The 18,060-nt window shown below is 59.0% G+C and overlaps 1 protein-coding gene across 3 annotated transcripts in view; it reads left to right on the top strand.

Moving 5' to 3' along the window:
• The window catches only part of CCDC13 (coiled-coil domain containing 13), a 30,828-nt gene extending 20,028 nt beyond the window's left edge, over positions 1-10,800 (top strand). For 2 of the 3 annotated variants that reach the window (XM_008154578.3, XM_054729677.1), the window contains exons 13-16: positions 1,863-1,985; positions 6,940-7,091; positions 9,697-9,811; positions 10,369-10,800. In XM_008154578.3, the coding sequence (XP_008152800.2) occupies positions 1,863-1,985; positions 6,940-7,091; positions 9,697-9,811; positions 10,369-10,528 (550 nt within the window). In that variant the 3' untranslated portion in view covers positions 10,529-10,800. Of the gene's footprint in view, positions 1-1,862; positions 1,986-2,611; positions 2,688-6,939; positions 7,092-9,696; positions 9,812-10,368 lie in introns of those variants that run through there. The other variant, XM_054729678.1, reaches the window with a different exon arrangement.
• Positions 10,801-18,060: the final 7,260 nt, after the last annotated feature.

The raw sequence follows: 18,060 nt of genomic DNA, 5'->3' as shown, positions 1-18,060 counted from the left end.
AGAAGCAGCCTCTGGGGGAGAATTTCCATCATATGCCTTCCCTCTTTAGGGCCCTGACAGCCCCTCCTTCCCCTCCTCCTCCTCGGTGATAGAATCCAGCCTTGTTCTCAGATGGGCTCTTTGTTCTTCCTGCCTGCTCACGGACAAAGGGTGGCTTTGTCCTGCCTCTGAGCCCTGCCCACTGTCCCCTGGAACCATGCCCCTGCTGCCAGCCCCTCCCCCACCCCACCCCTCAGGCAGGTCAGCTCAGGTTCCGGTCCAAGCCGCTGAGAGGGTCTCTAGGCCCACCTTTGACTTGCTGGGCAATTTGGTCCTCTCAGGGCTTCCGTTTCCCAGGAAGTGCCCGAGACACTTCTGGCCTGGCATCTGGCAGCACGGGAACCATGGCCAAGGCCAGCCCTGCAGCTGCCCCGCTCAGCAGCCTGGAGTCACAGGCACGTGAGGGGGGAGGGGGCCAACTCGGAGCCAGGGGGCTCCCACCACAGTTCTCCTCCTGCCCCAGAGAAGGACAGGCTCTGTCTCCGAGGCTGTAGTCACAGTAGGAGGATCGGGGAGGTGGACAGGATGACTTCCCGAGGTCCCTTCCAGGCCTGTGTGGCTGCGACCTTGGCATGCCCCAGGGATGCAGGGGGCATGTGCTCATCGCCGTGTGCTCCTGGGCCGCCCAGCCTGCTGGTTCTCAAGCCGGTTTCTTGCACATGCAAATGTTTGCTGAACCTGACCACGTGCGGGCCCTGCCTTCATGGAGCTTGCAGTCCCTTCCCATCAGCGGCAGGACGGGTGTGCGTGGGACGGGAGTGACCCAGAGAAGGTTTCTATCAGGGACGGCGTGGAGACTGGCGGGGTGCCTGGAGTAAGGCAGGGTGCTCCCCCACATGGGAGATCAAGGAGGTAGCTAGAGTAGGGCTTTCCAGACCGTGGTGCTCACAGGATCAGCTGGGCCCTGCCAGGTTAGATGTGGGTTCTGAGTCCGCGCCGGTCTGGGCCAGAGACTGGGATCCTGCACTTCCAACCAGCTCGCAGGCGATGCCCCGGCTGCCGACTCGGAGACCACACCCTGAGCAGAGCAGCAAGGCCTTGGTCAGAGCATGGAGCCTGCGTCTTCAGGGACCCCCCACCCTGTGCAGAGGGACCACCAGGACCCAAAGACGGGAGAACCTGCCCAAGACCACAGAGCGCCAGCCTCTGGGCTGGCCTGTCTGTGTCCTGTGATGCTGGGCACAGCCAGGGTCACCAGGGTCTCACTGGGAAAGGTGAAGGCACGTGGCCTCTGGGGGGTTGGGGTGAGGCCGAGCTTACCTTCTGTCCTGACCCCGGCCACGGGGGAGGGCTGGTAGGCAGGCCCAGTGGTAAGGAGGGAAGCAGTGATGGTCCGGATCAGGGCTGGAGAAAACGGACCCGCTCATAAAGCCACCTGTCCGGGCTCTGGCAGAGTGGGCTGGGCTTGGGACCAAGCCAGGATGTGTGAGAGGGCTGGGGCAGGCTGGCATTGGGCAGGGAGGCCAGGCCCCAGGCCACACAGGTACCCAGAACAGCCCAGGTCCCCAAAAGCCAACTACTGTGGACGCCAGACTTATTCCAGGCCCCTGTGGGGGATTGGATGAACAGAGGTGCCCTGGTGGGGCCTGGGGGGGCCTGGTGTGGAGCCGGCTCCGTGAGGCCTGGAGACCTGAGCAGGGCCAAGAATGGTGGCTGAGGAGCAGCCAGGGGTGGAAGACCAGGGGCCAGCGGGGACTGGGGTGGCTTCCTCCTCTCTGGCCATCTCTGAGGACCCCTGAATATCCATCAACTCTGCCACCATCGTAGTACGTCTTCAGGTAACCCCTCAAATGACCTCATCCTGCCTTTGTCCTGGTCCCCAGGTTCTTGGACTCCCCAGAACACAAGGGCTGGCAGGCCCAGGTGACAGAGCTCAAGGCTCTCTGGCAGGCCACCGAGGTGGAACGCAACCGGCTCACCGAGTTTGTCACAGTCCTGCAGAAACGGTAACACCTGGGCTCCGGGACTCCCTTTCACGGGCCTACCTGGGTCGGGGGTGCACAGCCTGGCCAGGCCTCGTCTGTGACTGGGTCCACGTGACTGGGGAGTTTGGCTCCCACAGTGTTGGTCCAGGGCATTCCCAGAAACAGCTCATGTCCCCACACCCAGTGCCCACACCCTTGGGGCCCTGTCGTCACACTGGTTTGCCCTGTCCTACGAGGCTGTTGCAGGCAGGTGGACCCCAGGTGGGGGTCTCAGGGAGAGGCTCCCTGGGGTAGTGAAATCAGTCCATCGACCACCAGTGGTTAAAATCTGCGGTGAGTGTGGCGCTATCTGGGCGCCATCGGAGGCTAGACTGGTGTCCGGGATTACAGAGGGAAAGAGAGCAGCTGGGAGCTCCGAGCTGGGACCTCTCCGGGGAGGCGAGGGGAGCGTGTGGCCCGAGGCGGTGGACCAGGAGGCACGGTTTTCTCCAAGGGGTTGTTGACAGGTTTCCATTCAGATAAATCAGTGCTCCTCACTCAAGTGACCCTTTGGCAAGAAATGCAGGTGCCCTGGCCAACACATGGCCTACCCATGTGACCTCCACAGTGCAACTATAAAGGACATCACTGAGTTTCCACCCTAACAGGCCGTATCACATGTCAGTGAGGGCGCTTTGGTGACAGGCGACAGAAACCGATTCTGGCCAAGCGAAGGGAAAGGCAGGCATTTGGAGGGTGCTGGCAGACTCCAGGCACAGAGCAGGAGAGAAGCTCGAGAAGGTCCAGGAATCTTGGTAGCGGGGACCTGGGGTGGTCTCCCCTGGGCCGCTGGAACGAAGGCCCGATGGCTTTCAGTTCTAGTGCCCGTGGGTTCTGGCGGGGAAGGTCTTCAGGCGTCCTCAAACTACGGCCCGCGGGCCACATGCGGGTGTTTTTGCCGTTTTGTTTTTTTACTTCAAAATAAGATATGTGCAGTGTGCATAGGAATTTGTTCATAGTTTTTTTTAAACTATAGTCTGGCCTTCCAACGGTCTGAGGGACAGTGAACTGGCCCTCTGTTTAAAAAGTTTGAGGACCCCTGGTCTAGCTGGCCTAGGTCACTCTTGTGTCCCTCCCTGGACACGGGCCAGGCATCTTGACTGGAAATACCTCCAGGTACTCACAGCTGGAGGAGGGGCAGCGTGTTAAAGGGAAAAAGAGAAGCCCTGACCGGTTTGGCTCAGTGGATAGAGCGTCGGTCTGTGGACTGAGGGGTCCCAGTTTCAATTCCAGTCAAGGGCATGTACCTTGGTTGCAGGCACATCCCCAGTAGGGGGTGTGCAGGAGGCAGCTGATCGATGTTTCTCTCTCATCGATGTTTCTAACTCTCTATCTCTCTCCCTTCCTCTCTGTAAAAAATCAATAAAATGTATTTTTTAAAAAAGAGAAAAAAAGAGAATATAGTTACCAAAGGAGCAAGGGGTGCTGGGAAGTAGTCAATGGATGGCCACCACCTTAGCGGCAGGAAGTGATCAGCATTCATTGCTGACTTTTCCTGCAGTCCGCAGGGAGGATCTGATTTTCAGACATGCTCAGGTCTGTGAGAAAAGTGACAGTAATTCTTTTTCTATCATGGAAATGCAATGGGAGAAATATACCCATTCAGGCTTTCTCTCCCATTTCCTTGGAGTCGCACCTGAGTGTTGGGGGTTTTGTGAACCAAGGTGACTCAGTTAACTGCTTCCGCAGCAGAAACCGCCCCACGCGTAATGGCTTGTGGAAGTTCTTAGGTCGTGAAAGTGCGCCTCCAGCACGGCGCTGCTGTTGTTTCTGTGGCGCTCTTGGGGTTTCAGTGGTCTCTGCTTGGTCATTTATGCTAATTTATTGGTTTGGGGTTTCCTGAGCACACAAGTGCTGGCCTTGTTTTCATTTTCCTCATGATCAGTGCTCTGTCCCCCACTGAGGCCCTGGTGGACTGCGAGCGTCCTTACCGCTTCCCTGGCTCGTAGAAGGAGAGTGTCTCAGTCCAGAATTACGCAGAGAACTCGCTCGAAGCTCGCTGCCTTGTCTGAGCCCAAGTTCACGTCTTCTGCTCTCACCCTGGCTTACGAGATTGGAAGTTTTACTGTGACAAAGATATAACTTATTGCAAAGAGACTCCTTTTCCAACCACCCCCCCCCCCCGCCACACCCATTTCCCATTCCTCACAGAAAAGATCTGTTAGGCCCTAGCCAGTTTGGCTCAGTGGATAGAGCATTGGCCTGCGGACTGAAGGGTCCCGGGTTTTATTCCCGGTCAAGGGCACGTGTCTGGTTGCGGGCTCGATCCCCAGTAGGGGGCATGCAGGAGGCAGCCGATCCATGATTCTCTCTCATCATGGATGTTTCTCTCTCTCTCTCCCTCCCTCTCCCTTCCTCTCTGAAATCAATAAAAATATATATTTTTTAAAAAGAGAAAAAGAAAAGATCTATTAGAACTTTCAAAATGTTTTTTCTGTACATCCAAAAATATTTTTGTGTATATATATATGTGTATATATGTGTATCTGTAGATGCACACACATAAATAATTAATTAAAAGGTGGACTCACACTATGCACATCTTTACATGTTTGTGGGAGTATATCCGTGTTATAAACCTCTAATAGTGGGATCTCTGAATCAAAGAATATGCACATTTAAAATGTTCACAAGTAATGGCAAATTATGTATATGGTATTATGTATATAATGTGTAATATTGATCTTCCTAGAGATCTTATATCATTTGTATTAAATTCACTCCTTGATAGGGGGAATCTCCTCATCTGAGTATTCTTTATCCCTATCCCAACAGTTACAGTCCTCGTGAAAGCAAAAATTTTTAACATCAAAACATTCACTCACTAATGACTTGGTAGTCATCCCTTCCCATTGCCATTCAGTCCATTTGGTCAAACGCTCGAAATAGAATGAAAATCAATTACAAAGTAAAAAGGGCGGGTCTTTAAAAATATCTGGAGTTTCATGAGGTTGGTGCACATAGTGTTGGGGAGCTGCTAGGACCAAAGCCATTGGCAGATGAGAGTCTAACCTCCTCAGCTCAGCTACTGATCAAAGAAGAAGCAATTAGCCACGTGTGGTTTGACCACTTACATGTGGCCAGTGTGACTGAGGAACTGAGTTTTTAATTCTGTCTAATGTTCATTTAGCTACACATGAGCATTATGCTGGCAGCCATGGTGCTGACCAGCACAGCTCTCTCATATTCCATCGAACTCCCTGGTATGAATATGTTAGTTACCACTTATTCTCTTTCCCCTGTTCATGGACCTTTAGGTTGTTTGAGATTTTTTTGCTTTTGCAAATAAAGTTTTAAGGAACATGCTTGAACAAGTTGTGTTAAGAGACTGTAGACTGTGTTCGTGTACTGTTTGGTGTTAGTAGTTTGTACTTTTCAAAATTGTCACCATTCAGTTCCTTCTTGACTCGTCACAAGGGTGCAAAGACCAGTTCCTCCAACCCTGAGCATTTCCCGGCAGCCACTCTGATCTGCATGTGTGTCTGTAACCTTTGCCTGTCTCAATCTCAGCGCGTCCCGGCCTTCCAGCTGAGCCTTGAGTGTCACCAAAGTCGCCAGTGCCACCACACCTTGCCACAGGAAGGACTTACCTCCAGCCCCAGTGAGGTCAAACAAGTCCTTCATGAGAAATAACCAAATAGCAAGGCCTTCCAGGCCCACGAATTCATGCCAGGCATGTAGAAGATAACAATAGTAATAGCCATAAATGATAATAAGCAGAAGGCAATCACTAAACCCAAGAGAAGCAACAATTAAGAAAGGAAATGTAACCATGACATTTCTAATGCAACCCCCTGGGGTAGACAGGATTGGGTCCCCCTCTGGGGCCAAAGGGACTTTGCAAATGTCATTATTGTTATGGACCCCAACATAGGAACATTATCCTGGATTACCAGGGGGCCCAGTGTAATCACTTGAGCCATTAAAAGCAGAGACATTGCTCCAGCTGGGTCTGTCGGAGAGACGCGGCAGAAGCCCCAGAGATTCAGCGCGTGATGAGAGTATCCGGCTGGCTCAGAAGAGGGAGGGGCCACGTGGCCTCTCAAAGGTAATGACCCCGCCAGCAACCAGCAGGAGACGGGAGCTCAGTCCATCCATTGGAACTGACTTCTTCCAACAACCCCAATGAACCGGGCAGCGGATGCTCCCCCAGAACCTCCAGGGACCAGCCCAGGTCCGCCAGCACCTTGGCTCTGGCTCGTGGAACCTGGAGCAGAGACACCAACGGAACCTGCCGAACCCTCTGACTTAACAGAACTGTGAGCTAATAAACTCGTGTCATTTTAAGCTGTTACGTTTGCGGACCATTTGTTACAGCAGCGACAGGAAACCAATACACCACCTCATATCGATTCAGCCAAGACAGGGGAGGTGGAGAGGTGACGCTCGCTCGGTCCTAAGAGGAGGGAATTGAAGTAAAACTAAATTCTCACGTTGCACAGCCGGAAGTCAAACGATTGTATTTAAACCTTAAAAGGAGAGGCATAGCGCTGGCTGGGTAACTCAGTTGGCGAGAGGGTCGCCCTGATACGCCGCCGAGGTTGTGGTTCAATCCCCAGTCAGGGCTCATAAGAAGAAGCACCAGTGAACGCATAAACAAGTGGAACAACAAGTCTCTCTCTCTCTCCCTCCCTTCCTCCCTCTCTCTAAAGAAATAAAACATAAAACATGGCCGCATAAGCATCTGTGGAAACAAGGCAGTAAGTAGTCAAAGCAGCAGCTAGACGTGTTCAAGGTGGTTGCTGCTGGCGAGCAGGCATTGGGAGTGAGGAGGTGCAGATGTCCTCGGAGGGAACGGGTGCGATAGGGATTTTAAACGCACGTTCCCGTGTCACTGCATCAAACGTAGAGCCCGTTCCACCGCCGCCCGCCCATGTAAGACGTGCCCACCTCTCTGGGAGCCAGGGAGTGCGGCAGCCCCTCGTCTCGCCCCCAGGGTGGAGGAGAGGGACGGCCGGCTTCTGGAGGCCCAGAGGAGGCTGCAGGAGGAGCGGCAGCGCAGCGTGGTGCTGGAGCAGCACCTGGGGAGGATGCACCTGGAGCCCGGGAGGACGGCCTCTCAGAGATCAGCCTCCAGGAGCAAAACAGGTAGGGCTGGCCCCGGGGCCCAGGGCGGGGCGGGGAAGCCTGGCGGCTAATGGAGGAGCCAGCCAGCAGCCCGGAGAGGAGACTGTGGGAAGCAGAGGCTCCATCAGGGTGGGCTCTGCCTGTCCCTGCTGCCCCCTGTCCTCTGTCCCCGCCTCCCAGGCAGACCCAGGAGCCCCAGAGTGCCTTCGCCCCAGGTGGCCCTGGCCCAGCTCACCTGTGAGCCCTTAGCGGAAGGTGGCAGTGCCCTGGCTGGATGCCCTCAGCCACCACCCCAGCCCAGCCCTCAGCCCTCTGTCCTGAGCTGACATGGGCGTGGAGCAGAGCTGGCCTGCTGGGAGCCAGAGCAGCAGGCCGACCAGCAGAGGACCCGTTCTGCCCCCAGCAGTCATCAGCTCCGCGAAGGGCCTCTCCTAGGCCTGGGGACTCCTGTCACGTGCCCCACCATCCCCACACTCGGCTTCCCTCTCATGGCCTAAGGTCGCTTCCCGCCAGCAGCACGGAGGGGAGAAGGGAAGGGTTCAGCCTGCTCCTCGCCTTGGAGGGAGCGAACCTGAGGTTGCTGTCACTTCTGCTTCCATGGCCTTGGCCAGGTCCTCTCCTAGGACCACACCCAGCTGTGGAGGGCGTTTATTGTCCTAAACCAGTGGTCGGCAAACTGCGGCTCACGAGCCACATGCGGCTCGCGAGCCACGGTTTGCCGCTCTGTTGACTATTGAGTTTGCCAACCACTGGGATAGGGGCTTAATCACAAGGAACAACAACTGCCAGTAGTTATTGGAATCGAAAGTCTAGGTCAGTGGTCGGCAAACTCATTAGTCAACAGAGCGGCAAACCGCGGCTCACGAGCTGCATGTGGCTCATGAGCCGCGGTTTGCCGACCACGGCCCTAACCCAAAAGGTCTATGGCTCTGACACAGTGTTTCTCAAGGGACAGCTTCCAGCCAGCAGCATTAGCGTCTCATAGGGCTGGGTCGAGCTGGGGGTGCAGGATGCCAGAGCCAGAAGCCTTTCTGGGGTGGCTGACTCCCGGCGGGGGTCGGGGGGGCGGTGCGGGGAGTCCAGTGTGGAGGGCTGGGCCTGCCTCCCTCGGACATCCCATCCCAACCCCTCGAGGCTCTGTCCCCACTGCCCTGCCTCTCAACACCCCAGTCCTTCCCCCTCCGTCCCCCAGCCCAGGACCCTCAGACCTTTGGTGCCAGCCCAGACGGGATCAGGACGGAGACACAGAGGGGAGTGTGCCCTTCTCCCCGCTCTCGCCAGCCGGGCCCAGGGCTCGGGCCTTCCGGTGCTGCTGAGGACCCAGGCTGAGGAAGGTCCTGGCTCTTAGCCTTGCTGACCCCCTGGGCCCTCAGGAACAGGCCCCCCAGGATGTGGTGTCTCCGGGCCTGAAGCTCACCTCCCGCTCAGCAGCCAGGCTCCCAGCCTAGGAGGGCTAAACACACTGCTTTGATCCTGGCCAGACCGTGAGGGGCCGCTGCCGGGGAGGGAGAAAGTGCCCCTGTGGCCTCTGCCACCCGCTGGCCTGTGGCACTGGCAGGGCAGCCCCCAGTCAGTAAAGGGAGGAGCCCCGATCCTGGGGTTTGGCCCCTCATGACAGTTTCAGTCCAGTGAAGAAGGGAGACGAGAAACAGATAAAGCAGTAAAAGACATGGTAGGTTAGGTGCTGTGGCTTGAGGCAGAGGGAGCAGCTGCTCTCTATGGGGCGGCCGGCAGAGATGGTGGGAGTGGGAGGAGGCACAGGGGTACTCTGAAAAGGCACCCCGCTGGGAGCTCAGCTGGAGGCCTGGAGGAACCACAAGGAGGCCGTGAAGCTGGAGCAAGTGAGGGCAGGGACTATGAGGTGACGTCAGAGAAGCCGTGGGTGCTGAGGAGGTGGTCCGACCCACATGTGTGCATTCACTCAGGCCTCACGAAGTTCTAGAGGCGAGAACTATTGTCCTCATTTTACAGGTGAGGAAAGCAGCTCAGAGAGGTTGATGGTTTACCTGAGGCCACACAGCAGGGGGTGAAAGCCAGGTCTGCTGATGCCAGGTGATTTCCCCTGAGCCCATCGCCCTGAGGACCACACAGCCTGAGGGCCTTGTCAGCACAGAGGTTTTCTGATGCTGTTGACGGTGCCCAAGCTCCCCACCAGCTGGGCTTTGATTTCTCTTTGTGAGCCCAGCCATGGTCCCTGATCCCAGCCACCCTGGACCCTCTGTATGTATGGATGGATGGAGCTGCTGGCCGGGATGGGCCCTAGAGGAGGGGACCCAGTGGTAGGAGGGCATCAGATGAAGTGACTGCCTAGACTCAGGCTCAGCCCGCAGGCCAGGCCTCAGGCCCCACTGCCTTCCAGAAACTTGTCAAGTACAAAGATGGACAGAGGAACTAGAGGAACCACAAAGCCGGGGCTATAGCAGAGGCCAAAGCCAGTGTCCAGGGGAATGCAGCGCAGGTATCAGGGAGGGCTTCCGGAGGGAGGCAGGCCTTGCCAGCACCTTGAAGGAATTCTAATGTTTCAACAAGTGGAGAAGCAGGAAGTGGACAGTCGGGGGGTGGAGAAGGAGAGTGTTCACACAGGGCCGTGGCTTCGTCACAGAAAGTGGATGCTGCTGCCCCACAGGTCTGCCCACCTCGAACACCAGGCACAACCCAAATGGGAGAGAGAAGAAGGACCCGCCTTTCACCCAGCTCTCCAGCATGCCCGTGGAATCCCAGATGGAGGAGATGACCACCAGGTGCCCTGCCCTGTCTCCCGGAGGGTGGCATGGTCTGGGTGGAGGTGCTTAGCTGGGCAGAAGGGTCACGTCCCTCCCCTTTGACGTCTGCTTGTCCAGAAGGCTGGCCCCGCCGAGCCGCGGGCGGGAGGCCTGTAATTCAGCGACTGGCCATCCGGAGGTGGAGAGACTCAGCGGTGACCCTGATAACCCCAAAGTCCCAAGAGAAGTTTTGTTAAGCATGGGTTGCCAAACCCACTTTTCTGGCTCAGTTAAGCCTTTCCAGGCCAAATGCAGCGATGGGAAAGGAAGGAGGGGGCACCTCTACAAATGAGTTCCATCCTTGAGGCAGCCAGCCTTTTGGGGAGCTACCTGGTTGCTAGGCCCAGGGCTGTGGAAGGGCCCAGAGAGGAAGCCCACGTGGTGTTCCCCCCACGGGTCTGTGGGAGGATGGGATGGGTCAGAGGGAGCCTGCACCCCAAGGGCAGCTGTGCTAGCAGGTCCCGTCCCAGGGTCCTCTGTGCGCACGCCCGTGCACCGGCGAGGGCCTCACTGAGCCCTCTCTCCATGGGGTCCAGGCTGGCCATCCAGGCAGAGGAGAACGAGATGCTGAAAGCTGCCCTGGACAACGCCCTGCGGGGGAAGGAGGAGGACTTCCGGATGTACCACGAGACCCTGGGCCAGGTGAAAGGGGTCTTCCTGAAGGCCTTGCGGCAGCAGAAGGAGGACAAGCGCTAGGATGGCGGCCGGTGTCGCTCTGGCCGGATGAGGCAGCCAGCTCAGCCCTGCTCCTGGGAGGGGCTCCCCGAGGTGACAGACCAGGAGGGTAAGGTAGAAGCCCCGGCGGAGCCCTGGGCAGAGCCCCGGCAGGCGTGGCTGCCGCAGGGAGAGGCCCAGCAGCCTGCTCGGCTCTGACGCTCTGGGACAAGCTGGCTGTGGACAGATGCCGTCTCTCAGATGGGTGCTCATCGCCCTTGTCCTGGGGCCCAGCAGGAGCCCCTGCGCGCCCACGTGACTTCATATGCACAGAAGAGCCCTCGGGCTCCAGGCTGGACGCATCCCCCAGGCCACCCGCCCCCACCGCACCCCACCCCTCACCAGGGCATTCCTATACCCCCGTCCCCCATGACTCCATCTGTGGCCTCCCCACCCTCTGCAGATGTGGGAGCACGATGCTCTCAGCCACCTGTCGGCCCGCTCCTCAGGGCTCTCCCTTAGATGCAGACCCTCGGACTTGTAATAATAATGACTTTGTTCATAATCGCTGCAGCTCCCAGTGCGTGAGCACCTACTGTGGAAACCTGAGTCCATCTAGTCCTCTCGTAACCAAGGGGTTGTCACCCTGTGTTACACTTGGGGAAACCGAGGCTCGCAGAAGGAAGCGGAGCTGATTTTGAACCCTGGTCTGCCTGCCTCTGAAAGCAGGGGCCTCTGTGCAGCAGGCCCGGCATGCCCGCCCCGCGGCTGGGCAGGTCCACCCCCCGCCAGCTGCTCCAAGAGGCACCTCGATTTGCTTCCAGTGGCTGCTGGTGGCGGAGGGCGGTGGTGGGGCTGGGCTGGAGCTGGGGCAGGAGTCCAGGTGAAGGCACGGTGCCCCTTCCTCACCACAGCAGGGGGACTGCTGCAGGAGAGACCCCAGGCCTGTCCTGGACACCCTGGCCACCCCTGTGCACACGCAGGCCCACACACAGATGCGGACGCACACATTCCCAGATGGGAGCACCCGTCGCAGGTGTACACACGCGCACCCAGACACGCACACCCAGACGGGGCTGGCTGCACACGCAGGCCCCTCCACACAGGCCTGCTGCACACAGGTATGTGTGTGGGTGTAGACGCATGCTACCACACACCAAGACCAGTCCCTGTGTCACGTGTGCAGTGGCTCACAAACTTGGGAGCACAGACTGTGAACTCCCCTCCCCCCCCGCCAGGGGAAGCCACGTGGGGTTCTTGGGACCCCGTTTGCTCAGGGCCTTCCTCAGGGACACGGCTGTGGAGGGACTCCGTGCTGAACCCGAGCTGACCCTGCATGGGGTGACACGGGCCAGAGGTCCCCAGCAAGGGCCAGTGAAGGCCGTCAGGAGGAAGGGCAATTCTGATGGCCGGACAGAGCGAGAGAGGGCCTGGGCCCGGAGGGGGCCGTGTGACATGGGGAGTGGACCAAACGCAGAGTCGGAACACCAGGCCGAGTAGTTGGGACCTTCAGCTGCAGGCGAAGGGGAGCCCAGAGGGTGATCTGAGCATGTGGGGTGCAGGCTCTGGCCCTCAGGAGAGTCCCCGGGAGGGAGAAGCAGGCATAGGGCCAGCCATCCTCAGGGATGGACGGATCAGTGGGGGTCAACTCAGGGAGTGTAGCGTGGCGTGGCTCACGCACTGACCACACAAGGGTGGTTTTGCTACCCTTCCTGGCTCAGGGCTGGGTCTGAGAGAGGAAGGGGCATCCGGCCACAGGGTCTGAACAGGTGGGGGTGTGAGGGGCAGTTCTCTTTCCTCACTCACCAACTGTGTGGCCTTGGGCAGGTTACTTAACCTCCCTGAGCCTGCATATCCTTGTCCATAAAATGGGGACAATAATAGGAACCCTCTCCCCACCCCCCTACCCCCTGCCACCCAGGGCTGCTGTAGGTGTCAAAGAATAACTCAGAGACATTTCGCTGGTTATTAGCTTGCTGTTTACTTCTGCACGAGGGACGTGTAACCATGGGTTGATTTTGGTCCACAGAGATAAAAACATTGTACATAAGAGAGAAGTTGGGGGAAGTCCCATCAGGCATAGTAAATCTAGTTTGCACATTTTGGGGTAAACTGATTAGCTGGCACCTTGCAGAGCTCAGCCCGGGCATTCAGTCCTTGCTTGGGCCAGAGGTGGGTATAAAGACAACTGGTTCACTTACAGGTTCTACGGGCAACCTCGAGAGCTTAACTGGGGAGCTGTGGGCCAGGGGTCCCCGTGGCGTCTGCTGGCACCTCCCGTCAGCACCCAGCTTGGTTACTCCGGGTCCCCTCCATGCCCACCAGACTCTCTCTTCAGGAGTCACCGAATTTAAAAGTGTCCAGTGCTAGAGGAGCAGCCGGCACACAATCAGCGCTAATAAACGTGTGCCTTAGCGGTGCCTCTCTCAGTTCAACACGTCCAACAGCTCTGCCCCGGGCACGGGGTCCAGGGGAGGCAGACTCAGCCCCTGAGCTCCAAGAAGTCCCAGGCCACCACCCACTGAGCCGGCCGGCCACCAGTGAGTGGCGACAGCACGCCAGCCCCTCGGCCATCAGACTTGCTCCTGCTCTCAGGGAGCTCCTGGCACAGCCAGAGGGAAACGGAGGGCAGGGGTCGGGGTGGGAGTACAGACAGAAGGTGGCACCGCAGAGCCTCCACCTTCCCTGCTGAGGCTCCCGGGCTCATGGCCCAGCTCTGGGTGCGGAGGGGCTGTCCAGATCTCCGAGGTGTGAGTGGGGGCGGGTGGGAGGGAGAGGCCCAGGGGAGCCTGGGAGCAGGATTCTGAAGGGAAGGAAGAGTTGTCAAAGGGGCCAAGGACTGGGGCCCTGAGGGACCTACCCCAGGTTGGGGAGGGGGCAGCCTGGACCGTCCAGGTTAACGCCCAGGGCCCCTCCTGAGCAGCACCACCTGTCCCTGGGGCCTGAGGGGGCCGTTCCCAGCCCTTGGCAAGTGGCAGCAGGTGGGCTGGACTTGCCTTTCACAGATGAGAACACCCTGCCCAGAGCCACGAGGTGGGAGGGGGAGGGGCAAGGACAATCAAAGAGGCCTCACGTGAGGCTTCTCCCTGGCTGTACCCCAGTCAGGTGCCGCCGACCTGGGCGCTCAGGTTCCCACACTGACAGGTGAGACCTGGTAGAGCCATGGGTGTGGCTTGGCCACCGTCCCCGTGGGGCCTCTGCGGCTCCACAGCTGAGCTAGACAAGACCGCGGTGCGGCTCAGGCTGATTCAAGCCCCAGACACATTCCAGTGGCCCTGGGTCCCTCCTCTGGGCCCCGCATCCAGTGTCTAGAACCAGCCTCTCCGTCTCCCCGTCTCAGCCAGCCTACCGCCACCCCACAAGGAAGTCCCTGCCTGCCCTTCCCTTCTCCACATAATGCAAAACACACACACACACACCCACACAACCAACACAAAACACACACACACACACCACACACATAACCAACACAAAACATACACACACACCACCCACACAACCAACACAAAACATACACACACACCACGCACACAACCAACACAAAACAATTTTACACACACACGGGAGCTTTCCCCACATTTTTACTTTGAACAACAACAACGAAAACCCCCGCAGAGATGAAAAGGAACTCTGCCCACCACATCTTTCCATTTGTGACCCCAGGTCCATGTGCTGGTCTTACGCTTGTGCTGGGTTCCTGCCCCTCGTTTTGTGGACTGGCCACACCAGCCACTCTCGCCTCCCGCCACCCCTCACACAGAGTGCAGCTGGGCCATCCAGCCCCAGGTCCAAGGGCCTCCCTAGCCCTCCATGCCGAGCTCCCTAGAGACCCCGCTGTGAGGGGGTCCCCGGGTGAACATCTGCTGTGTGTGTGAGACCTGCCTCTCTGGGCCTCTCCAGTGAGAGGGTTTCAGCTTCTCTTTATGAGCAATTTAGTGAGCCAGGCCCTGGCCATGGAGTGAGTTGCCGAGCCCCTCAGGAACGCACCATGGTCAGGGCAGGATCTGGGGCGCAGAGAAGGGGTCACACCAGCGAGGTGCAGCTCAGGTTCAAGTGAATTGGCTGGACCTGTGCTCTTAACTGTGGAGCCAAACCACCTTGTCCGCTTCTTCAGACTAGGAAGACTAGGTGGTCTGCCCTGGGTCGGCCCATGGGAGTTCCCTTGTAAAGGTGCAGGCTGGAGTTCTTGGAGCTGATCATGCAAGTTGTGTGTGTGTGTGTGTGTGTGTGTGTGTGTGTGTGTGTGTGTGTGGTGGCCGCAGGGATCACAGGCCTGGAGAGACCAGCAAGACCGTTGTCTTCGAGCCTCCTGAGGGCACAGGCAGGATGGCCGGCCAGGGCCACGGTGGCCTCCGCCAGAAGCGCGAGTGGGAGCTGGGTTCTGGCCCCTGCAGGGCCGTCCGCTCAAGAAGCTCAGGGGACGGGCCTCAACCATGTAACCTCCTGGTGCGTCAGTTTCCTTTCCCATCAAGTGGGGCTAAGGGTAACACCTTCCCTCCAGGTGCTGGTGAAATTAAGAGTTGATCCATGCCCAGCCTTAGAACCAGACCTGGCTACCGGGATGAACTTACTCCTAACAACCCTCGACTCTCTCAGGACTCTGCTCAGGTGGCCCCCACCCCAGGCCAGGAATCCCTCCCTAACTCCCACGGGCACCCCTCCCTGATGCTGGCCCCTCTAGTGCCCAGGATCCCGACGGCAGCCCTCACCCAGCCCCCACACTGTGCAGTAATCGCCCCTCACACTTCTCAGGGTCAGGGACCAGTGATGCAGGTCTAGCCACTGTGGGGAGTGTGTGTGTGGGGGGTCTCCAAGCTTTGGCCTCTGGGCCAGCATGCCTGCATGCTTGGGAGGAAGCTCACTGCCTAGAAGCACTGTTGGGAGGGTATGGGTCTCTCTCTCCTTCCCAGGCCTTGCTCAGGCCCTGGAAGTGCCCCTGCTGGGGGTAGGCGAGCAGGCCCTGCTTCCCAGTTGCACCTGAGCCTGTGGCCAGAGTTGGGATCGGCAGTGGCACCAGGGCCTGTCCTGTGATTATAGTCACACAGCAACTTCTGGCCCCCACACACCTGCATGAAGAGTCCCCCATAGACTCTGAGGCCCCTGTTTTAAAGGGGGACTATCAGAGGTTCCTGTCCTCTCAGGGTGGCCCCATCCGATAGGCTGGGCTGCGGACTTGGCTGCGCCTTCCCAGAGTGAGGCCCTGCCCCCTCCTCACCTCCCCCAGAGGAGCCCCAGTTGGTTGGGGACTCTCTGCACGATGGAATTGATGGAATGGCCTAGGGCAGGGCTAGGTGGTCTGCCCTGGGTCAGCCCATGGGAGTTCCCTTGTAAAGGTGCAGGCTGGAGTTCTTGGAGCTGATCATGCAAGTTGTGTGTGTGTGTGTGTGTGTGTGTGTGTGTGTGTGTGTGTGTGTGTGTGTGTGTGTGGTAGCCGCAGGGATCACAGGCCTGGAGAGACCAGCAAGGGACACCTGGAAGAGGGGAGTTCTGGCTAGCAGTGACAGGAGGCACAGACTCTATGCGCCAAGGAGGCAGGTTAAAATGAGGCCCAGGTGTCCCTTTCTGAGACACTGGCCACCCCTTCCACTCCACCCCCACCCCCACCCCCACCCCCACCCTCACCCCCACCCCCACTGAGATCCTCCCTGCGGCTCCCTGTGGCCAGCCGCTCTGCAGCGCTCGGCTCGGCTCCACTCCGCTCAGCTCCGCTCCAGGCAGGCCACCTCCTCCCTGCCCTCCTCCTCCCCCTGCTCCTGCTGTCACCACTCACCGCTCACGGCCTCGAGGGGGTGGGGACCCCAGGGCTGGACGGACCCCACCGTGGCCCCAGAGCCCAGCTGGTCGGACGGACAAACGCTTGGACGCAGGACCCCGGAGCCCCGAGGTGGGCAGTGTGCCAGGGCCCCTCACAGCCTCCTCAAGGTCAGTGCCAGCCGGGGATGCAGCTACTCTGGGATCCTTGAGACCTTCAGAGCCCTCCCCAGGCTCCTCATCTTAGACCTCAGGTCCCAACATGGGCTCTTACACCAGGTGTGCTCGAAGCCGGCAGGACCAGGCGACAGGGGGGACTCCTGTGTCCACAAACTGGCCCAGGTCTGGGGGTCTGTTGGGAGAGGTCCCAGGCCGGGGGCCAGCCCTGGCCCTGCTCAGAGGCCTCACTCGGGACACCGGCACCAGCCACGGGGAGCTAAAATTGGAAAGTGGCGAGTGGGAGGCAGCTGACAAAGCTATTTCGCGGGCTCTTCACCGTGCTCCGGTTTCAAGCTCCTGCTCCATTAACCTGATCCTTGGGGCCTCCCTACCCCCGCCGGCCGATGAGGAGGCGGCTCAGCCCTCAGGCCGGCCGCGCAGAAGTCGGGCGCAGCAGCACCCCCCGGTTTGGGAAGGGGCAGCAATGGTCCTTTTACCTGTGACCCCAGAGGGGCTCACTGAGAACCCCTGATCCTGTCCATTTTGTTGTACGACCTTGACAGGTCCCCGCGCCTCTCTGTTCCACGGCCCCTCCACCTGTGTAATAGGGAGAATGCTGACACTGGGGGCCTAGGAGAGCCGTTATCAGACCTGGTGAGGGAGGGGACCTGGGTTGGGAGACAGAGCCATGCCTGCTACCTTTTGGCTCGGCCCAGCCCGAGAGGGTGCCGATACATGTCCCCCCCACCTCCCCTTTAATTTGGGCCCTGAGTCTGTCACCCACGGGGCCCTTGGGAAGGTCCAGGGCCAGGCTGGAGCCAGATAGGGAAGGAATAGGTGCTCGCTGAGGTCCCAGAGATGGCCCAGCAGAGCTCCTGGGGGCAAACCAGGCTCTGGTAGAAGGGAGTGGCTAGGCTCGCCCTGAGCCTGATACGGTCAGCACCTTGGACAGCGGCCAGTGCCCTCCCTGGTGCCCGTCTGGCCCCACTCCCGCTACCCCAGGGCAACTCTTCAAATAGCACAGCCTCCAGCCAGCATCCAGGGCCTGACTACACAGAACACTGAGAGACACAGCAGGGACCAGGGACACAGGCAGGGACCAGGGACAGGGCAGGCTGGGGCTCAAGGGGTGACTGAGGGCGTGGGGGTCAGCGAGAGGCTGGAGGCTTGGTGCTGGGGCTGGACCTGGGGAGGTCAGGGAAAGTAACGGCGGCTCAGGAGGGTGTGGAAGTCAGAGAAGGGGACAGGGAGGGGTGGGGCTTTGTCAGGACTGAGGGAGGCTTACTGAAGGGGGCGGGGACCCGGAGGGCCAGAAACGGATTGAGGTGATGCAGACAGGGCTGCTCCCCATGAAGGGCACCTGAGGCCTGGGCAGGAGCAGTATGAGCAGAGGGTGGGGACCAGCCCCCCGCAAGGTATGGGAGTAAATGAAGCTGAGGAAGGCAGGCTGAGGGTGGAGAGTGTGCTTTCAAGAGTTTCAAGGGGAAAGACAGGAGCTTGGAGGTGGGGGAGGCCTGGGAGGAGTTGGGGATGGGGGGAGGGAAGAATGATGGGATGAGACCCCCAGGAGGCAAGAGGGGCAGTCTCAAGAGTGGGGTCCTCACCACCTCAGTGGGGGAGCATAAGGTGGGCTAGGCAGGACTGGGGGTCAGCGGTGCCCTCGC

Source organism: Eptesicus fuscus, chromosome 18 (assembly GCF_027574615.1).
Source record: "Eptesicus fuscus isolate TK198812 chromosome 18, DD_ASM_mEF_20220401, whole genome shotgun sequence".
NCBI lineage: Eukaryota > Metazoa > Chordata > Mammalia > Chiroptera > Vespertilionidae > Eptesicus > Eptesicus fuscus.
This window is presented reverse-complemented; position numbering and strand designations above follow the sequence as displayed.